Source organism: Microtus ochrogaster, unplaced genomic scaffold, assembly GCF_000317375.1.
Source record: "Microtus ochrogaster isolate Prairie Vole_2 unplaced genomic scaffold, MicOch1.0 UNK11, whole genome shotgun sequence".
Classification (NCBI taxonomy): domain Eukaryota; kingdom Metazoa; phylum Chordata; class Mammalia; order Rodentia; family Cricetidae; genus Microtus; species Microtus ochrogaster.
The window spans coordinates 3,469,523-3,477,695 of record NW_004949109.1 but is presented as its reverse complement, the minus strand read 5'-3'; the positions used below and the strand labels follow the sequence as shown (position 1 = coordinate 3,477,695).

Genomic DNA, 8,173 nt, shown 5'->3' with positions numbered 1-8,173 from the left:
GATTAAAGGCGTGCGCCACCACCGCCCAGCATTAAAATCATCTTTTATATTTTGAAATTATATAATTTTCCGACCCCTGCTTCTTCCCATGTAACTCTCCCCCTCTCAAATTCATGGCTTCTTTTTCTTAATTGTTCTTACCTAAATATAAATACATACTTTCTCAGCCTATGTGTTATATGACTTCAGGACTGATCATTTAGTATTGGATAACCAATTTGGTGTGCTCTTCCCTGGGGAAGACTATTTCTCCCATCCTCCATATTCCTTAGTTGCCTGGAGACTTTTTTGTGTATGTGTGTTGTGAGAGGTGGTGTTTTTTTTTTGTTTTTTTTTTTTTAAGAAAAATGTCAAGTAGTTACCATTTTAATGGGAAAATAGAATGGTTATTTATTATAATTATAGAAAAAGGATTCAGTTGTCTAACCCCTTAAAGAAATTGTAGACCTTATTCTTTCTAAATGCTCTCACACCGAATAATTAAGAGGTGGTGTTGAGAAAGGGTCATTTTACATAGCCGTGGCTGTCCTAGAACTCACTGTGTAAACCAGACTGGTCACTGTGACCAGACTCAGGTTTGTTTACACCAGTATCACCACATATACATGAATAAATGTATTGTACTTGGACACTGGAGACTACTGCAGCATTTGAGACTAGGTTTCAACTGCAGTGTTATAGATAGCTGTTGCTTGTGTGGTTGATAGTTGAATGAAGCATTCTGTGGTGCTGAATAGGTGTAGTGACAATAGTGATTTTTTTTTCCTTGTTCCTGATTGTAGAAGGAAAGCTTTGAGCTTTTAGTTGTTGAACATGATGTTAGTTGTGAATTTATATTAGGTCTTTATTATGTGGAGAAATAGAACTATCGGGGTTGGAGAAATGGCTCAGTGCTTAAGAACATTGCCTCCTTTTCCAAAGGTCCTGAGTTCAATTCCTGGCAACCACATGGTGGCTCATAACCATCTGTAATGAGGTCTGGTACCCTCTTCTGGCCTGTAGACATACACACAGACAGAATATTATATACATAATAAATAAATAAATATTTTTAAAAAAAGAAATAGAACTATCCTTAATCTGTGTGACTTTTTAAAAAGTTATTAAAAGATGTTAATTTTTTGTATTTGAAAGATTTTCTTTCCATATTCTACTAATGAGGCATGCTCAGATTACTGAATAATGAATTATTAACAAATAAGGAATAATTTTGTTTAGCTTTCTATACCTAGTATAGAAGATAACATTTTAAATTTTAAAATCTTTCAGAGAGGTAGGGAGAGAAGAAAAAAATGAGCTTTTAAAAATTTTTAAATGAACATATGTTTTATAATTACAAAAAAGAATGACTCTCATGAGAATAACTTTTTAATACCCTATGTCTCTGTCATATATTACACATTTGGAAGCTGCTGGATTGCACTTCCTGCCTAATACTATCTCCCTTCCCAGGCCTTCAGTGGAGTTGAAGATTAAATAGTTGTAGTTACCTTCCTCTTATGATCTAGCCAAGCCACTTCCAATGCAAGATTTAGACTCTTTAGGATTGATTGTCTATTAAAACATTTTTTAGCATATCTTCTTGCTTAATATTGTTTATACTGGTTGTAATTCTAATTTTATATTTGATATCTATTCCTAGTGCATATAGTTTTCTATTAGGTTTGGAACTCTCTTATATAGACAAAAGGGGGAGGTGATGGGGAACCTCCTTCAGCCAATAACCTTTAAGAGGCTGGACCAGGTTGGGGTGTGACCTTTTGGGTACCCAGAGAAAACCCATGGCCCACCCAGCTCACTCTCGTGTGCGCTCTCTGTCTCTGTCTCTCTCTTTCTCTCTCTCCCTCCCTCCCTTCCTCCTGGTGGGTGGGTGGAGCACAGACACTAAACTGAATGCTGGGAAAAATAAGGTGGAGTCAGGGAGACGCCATGTAGCTGCCAGAGGGGAAAGACACGAGTTGCCAGGTGGAACCTTGCCTGTAGGCCATGAACATTGTTGTAAAATATAAAATAATGGAAATGGGTTAATTTTAGATGTAAGAGCTAGCTAGTAAGAAGCTAGAGCTGATAGGCCAAGCAATGATTTAATTAATACAGTTTTTGTGTGGTTATTTCGGGGCTGATCAACCAGGAACAAACAAGTGGCTTCCTACAACACTGGTCAGCATGTATGCCTCCAGGCCAGAAGAGGGTACCAGACCTTTACTGTAGATGGCTATGAGCCACCATGTGGTTGCTGGAAATTGAACTCAGGACCTGTGGAAGAACAGCCAGTGTTCTTAACTGCTGAGCCATCTTTCCAGCCTATAGAGTTTCTTGTGAGATTATAAATTTCTTCTTAGGTTTAGAGCTGGGAAAGGACAAACTTGGTTATACATGTTTAGGCCGTAAGCATGATTCATAGGTATTTTAATATTCTGTCTTTATAAAAGAAATATTGACCATTACAGCAAAGTTTCTTAATTTTGTTGGAACTTTTGACTCTGGACTGGTTATCTTAAATTTTGTCTATAGGAATGTCAGACCATAGCAAAGCAGAAGTTACTATCATCTGAATAAAGTCATTGTGAAAGGGATGTTTGTCATTTTGATGACTTTGGGGTTTCTTTCCTTTGTCCCTTTAATTTTCCCTGTCTTTCTTTTCTGCTTCAGACTAGATAATACTCATACTTTGAAGGTAAACCTCTTTGGGAATGTCTTGAAAAAGTAAGGAAGTTTGCCATGTACATATCTGAAGTAAGTGCACCAGAAAGAGAAAATAGCTAGTGTACGAACATCTATAATGTTTTAGTGTCCTTAGCATGTGTGATAAACCCAGGGACAGGGTAGTAAAAACAGAGTACTAAGCTAATAGATTATATTAGAAATAAAAGCAGAGGTTGGGATTTGTAGAAGCAGATAATGTAGGCCTTGGGCATCTGTATGAATATTGATATTTAGGTTTAGCTATGTGTATGAAGAGTTTGTGAGTACATGGGTGGAAAACAGCCAGTTCAAACACAGTTTTAGTTTGTGGAGATGATGGTGGTAGAGATGGGTGTGGCCGACTATGGATATCCTTGAAGGTAGAATCAGTGTTTGGTGATGGATTGCTGCATGTGCATGTAAGAAGAGAGTTACAGATTACCTCATTGATTTTATCTTGCAACTGGAAAGACAAAATTGCAGCCAGCTGAGATGGAGGAATTGGTAGGCACTGCAATTGCAATTTCAAGGGGCAACTCAGGAATATTTTCAATTAAATTACTAAATACCAGATTTCCTTGTAATATTTTCATACATCCTTTTGTTTTGGTTGATCCTCCTTCGTTCAAGATATTCTTTCATCTTATTGCCCCTCCTTTTCCCTGCTTGTATTCTATTGCCACAGTATTCCCCCTTCCACATTAATATTCCATATTCTGTTGTCTCCTCCCCTTCCCAGGCAAGGGCCCCTTTTTAGTTTCTTGCCCAATGGTCATATTTATTTCCTCCTAGATGCACAGGTTTTACAACAAGAACCTAGGACTTGGTGGGTTGCAGCAACTCACTCTAATTAGATATGCTAAAGAGAAGGAAGCAGGAGGCTCACTAGTCAGAGGCCAGCCTGGCCCATTTTGGACTGGAGAAAGTCTTATCTCTTAAAAGTGTTGGGTGCTCTTCCAGAGGACCTGGGTCAGTGCTCACAACTGCTTAACAACTGTTCTCAGGAAATCTGATGTTCTCCTTTGGTCTCTAGACACTAGGCATGCATGTGGTGTACACATAAACATACAGGGGAAAGACGCACCCACACACGTAAAATAAAAATTAAAGCTGGTATTCAAATATGCAAGAGAACAGATGGTGTTTGTCCTTCTGAGCCTGAGTTACATCACTCAATGCTTTCTAGTTCTTCCCGTTTCCTGTAGATTTCCTAACTTCATTTTTTTCTGTGTGTATATGTGTGGCTGAATAAAATATTTTTGGTTTATATCCTATGTTGTCATTATCCATTCATCCATTTGCTGGTGGACATCTGGGCTGATTTTGTTTCCTTTCTATTGTTAACTTATCGGTGATAAATAAGTATCTCTGAGTATGATATAGCCCTTTAGGTATATGCTGTGGAGTGTATAACTGGTTGTACGGTAGTTCTGTTTTCAGTGTTTGGAGAAGCCTCTACACTGATTTCTGTAGTGACTGTAACAGTGAATAAATTTATTATTCCTTTTTCCCCATACCCTCCCTCACATTTATCTTTCCTGACTGTAGTCATTCTGACTGGAATGAGGTAGATCTCAAAGTAGTTGTAATGTATGTTTCTTTGATGGCCATACATGTTTTCTATGAGAAGTGTTCAGCTCATTGACTACTTACCTTTCTGATTGCAGGTTTGTATATATGTGTGTATGTGTTTAACTTTTGCAATTCTTTATATATTCTAGATATTAAACACTTGTCTGAAATATAGCTGACAAAGACTCCTCCTCCCCATTTTCTAGATTAGTTATCTCAGTAACTTGGACTTTTTGTTTAATTGCTTGCTTGCTTGCTTTCTTGTTTGAGATACCAACATCTCATCCAGTTATTTGTAAGATTATATTTGTAAGTTATAAAAACAGTTCTAGAGGAATACATTTGAAAGTTGTCACCATATGGGTGATATGTCAGGACAAAGATTAGGTGCATTCACTAAGGTCATAACTTTAAAGGAAAAGCCCAAAGGATGAGGCCTGATTATACCTAACAAGATCTGCAAGAGTAAGAAAAAGGACAATAGATAAAAAGAACTTTACTAGGGTAGGAAGTAACCAGTATGATAAAATCATTTTCTTTACTACATTGATGTGTGCGCATGCCTGTGTGCATGTGCAAGTGAGTGTGTGTGTGTGCCAGCCTGCTTGCTTACCTGTCTTGTGTTGTCTTGTGTTGTCTTGTCTGTCTTTGTACATGTGTGCTCATGTGGAAGTCGTAGGTTGAAGTCAGGTGTCTTTCTCAACTGCTCACCACCTTACTTCTTTGAGACAAGGCCTTTAAGTGAACCTGGAACTGATTGATTTGGCTAAAATAACTATATATCAAGTCCTTGGTTTCTTTCTTCCCCCACCTTCCTACCCAGAGCTGGGATGACAGAAAAAAGCTGTGGTTCCATGCCCAGCTTTTCTGCACAAGTGCTGGAGATCCAGATTCACACAACCTCATTCTTGTACCGCAAGCACTTGACTGACTGAGCCATCTCCCCGGCCCACTTACCAAATTTAAATTTTTATAAAGTCCTAGTATTTGTAGTTCATGTCTACATGAACACTTTGTATTGGGAACATGTTTGCTGAATAATAAAGTAAACATTTTTGAATTTGAGGTACTTGAACAAAGCCTAGTTTTTAAAAAAGTGTTAATATAACACTCAGACAAGGATAGGAATTATAGATAAAGTTTTGAAGGTTAAAAGATCTCTTACATTATACAATTTGGTAGAATTTAGCACATTTTAAATTTTCTTCCACCATTACCAGTACCTATATAGAATATTTTCATCAGTCTATAAAGAATTCCTGTCTCTTTCCTAGCATCTCCCAAGCTCTCATGTTGTGTGACTTTTTCCTATGGAGATGTGAGTGAACATTTTTTTCTCACCTCAGATAGTGTACCCAAGACAGACCAAAGAAATTATTCCAAGGTCTAGTGTTCTGAGCCAGTGAGTTTACTTGGATTGCTTACCCAGAAGGGCAGCTGTATCAGCAAAAAACTGGTGACAGCCCATGATTTGTCACCTGGCTTCTGCTGAACTTAGAGTGAAGCTCCACTGGAATCTCTTCTTTCCTAGATTGTTTACTATTTATATATAATCTTGGGGAGAGGTTGTGACTCTTCTAAAGTTTGATGAGCCTTCTAAGTCTGTGAACCTTAATTTTAAGTTTCAATTTGGAGGAAGTAACTGCAAACACCAGATAACCTCTTATCTGCTTTGTTTCTGTAAAGATTTGTTTATTGTTGGTTTTTCAAATAAATATGACCTTTTGTGTCCAGCTTCCTTCTCTTAGCATATTTTTAGTATTCATCCTTGTTGTACCATATTTTGATATTCTATAATGTGAACATACTATATTATGTTCATTATGCTTATACATTCATTTATTATTGATGGACATCTGGGCTCTTCTACATAGTATGAGCATTTGTATAACATTTAATTTGAACATATGTTTTACATGCTCTTACATATATACCTTGTAGTGGAACTTCTGGGTCATTTATAATACTGTATGTAACATTTTGAGGAACAACCATGTTTTCTATAGTTGGCTATGTGCTCTTATCAGCAATGTATATTCTCAGCATCCATACTGGAATTTGTTACTTTCATGTGCTACCTTTAGACAGGTCTCTTAAGACAGATTCCTCTTCCTAGTTTCTCGGACTTCCTTTTCTTCCTGATAATTTTTTTTATTATACTGGCATTTCTTTAAAGTTCTCTTAATGTGAGTTTTTTTTTCTTTGATGCTTCCCATCATTAAATTCAAGGTGTATGACTTTGCATTCTTTTCTCAGTTGCCACATGATGAGGCTAACTGATAACTGCTAATAAGTCCAAAACATGTCATTTAGGAGGTGCTCATCAGATTCAGTTACTCTTCGTTACTCTATGAAGTATCTTGTTGGGGAATCTTTTTCACTATACTATACTTTTACCTACTAATTTTGGCATCTATTGGTGATTTTTTTCTTTGATGATGCTGGGGATTAAACCCAGGACAACCTTGCATATGTTAAGCACACATATTTCCACACCCAATTCATTGGTGAGTTTTGACCAAATAATATGCTAGTTGTGGATTTTCATCATTAATTTTATCATGTAGAACTCCACACTTAGTGTTACAGTAAGTTTGTTGTTTGTTTTGTTCTGTTTTTTACGTAGGATCTTGTGATGAAATTGATATGATCATAAATAACCCTAAAGTGACAACCCTATTGGATCATTATGATAATGAAGGAGACTATATAAAATTCATTCAGAATATGCTTTTCAAAAGTTTCTAATTAGTTTTCATTTAGAACAGAATGATGCAAATAATTAAAATTGATCTGTAGTCTGCTGCCAATCACCAATTATTTGTTCCTATAATTTTGGTATGATAAATTAATGAAACTAAAATTTGACATCACAGTAATTTAAAGGTATATTGCAAATATACAGGTAAATAACAGATTGGAAGTTTTTTTTTAAAAAAAAAATCCTTTACTTCACTGGTCTGAAGAACATGTAGAAACCAAAATGCCCAGTAGGTCTCTTGAAACATGATAGTGTACAGAAATCATTGTGGCCCTTAAATAGTTACATTGTAAGTGTTTCACTGTGAAGTAAGAAGGTTCGAAGAAAAGGGAAGTGATAACATGGGAAGGTATGGGAAAAGGTTTATATTAGAGGTGGACAGCACTACTGCCTTAGGGCACATTTTAGGGTATATTTTCCATCCTTCCTGCAGGTTTGTTTGGAGCTCTGTTCCTTTTATACACATAGGGAACCAGCCCAGTCTGGAACCCTCCATTTTAAAAGCTGTTTTCTTTCTTTTTCCCTGAGGAAAAAATAGGATGTTAAATGTTTTGCCTTTTGTGTCTTTTATCATTAACTAGTTCATAGGAAAGATACTGATTTCCAGAAGTGCTAAGGAAAGGCAGAAAAACTAATCAAAGTATTTAGCAGCTATAGGGAGGCAAATGAAAGAAAATTAAAAGGGAGTTAGACAAATTGTGGTGAAAAGTGGCCTGATTTGCATTGATGTGTCAGTTTCCTGAGTTCTTGGTTAGTTGGTAATTAGTTTCTGAATCTCCACAATGTCTTTATTATTATTATTTTGGCCTTTGTAATACCTCTCTTCCCCAAGACTGACATATCTGTAATATATCCTATTAATTTGGTTGTTTGTTTTCTAGGAATCCAAGAATTTCCAGAAAATATTAAAAATTGTAAAGTTTTGACAGTTGTGGAGGCCAGTGTAAACCCTATTTCTAAGTAAGTCTTTCAGTTAAATTATAAACTGCTTTCTTGACTCTAAACAATTGCAGAGCAGTAAGTAGTAGAATGTAGACTGTTTCTTTAGACACTTGAAGAAAAATTGGATCAATCTTAGTTATACAGAGAGTCAGGGTTTTGTTTGTTTGTTTGGTGCAGGTGTGTGTGTGTGTGTGTGTGTGTGTGTGTGTGTGT

The 8,173-nt window shown here is 36.4% G+C and overlaps 1 protein-coding gene across 6 annotated transcripts in view; it reads left to right on the top strand.

The window, feature by feature from the left end:
• Nucleotides 1-8,173, top strand: part of Erbin (erbb2 interacting protein) — a 110,383-nt gene that overhangs the window by 43,642 nt on the left and 58,568 nt on the right. For all 6 annotated transcript variants that reach the window (XM_013353552.2, XM_005366577.2, XM_013353551.2 and 3 more), the window contains exon 5: nt 7,900-7,978. In XM_013353552.2, the coding sequence (XP_013209006.1) occupies nt 7,900-7,978 (79 nt within the window). The remainder of the gene's footprint in view (nt 1-7,899; nt 7,979-8,173) is intronic.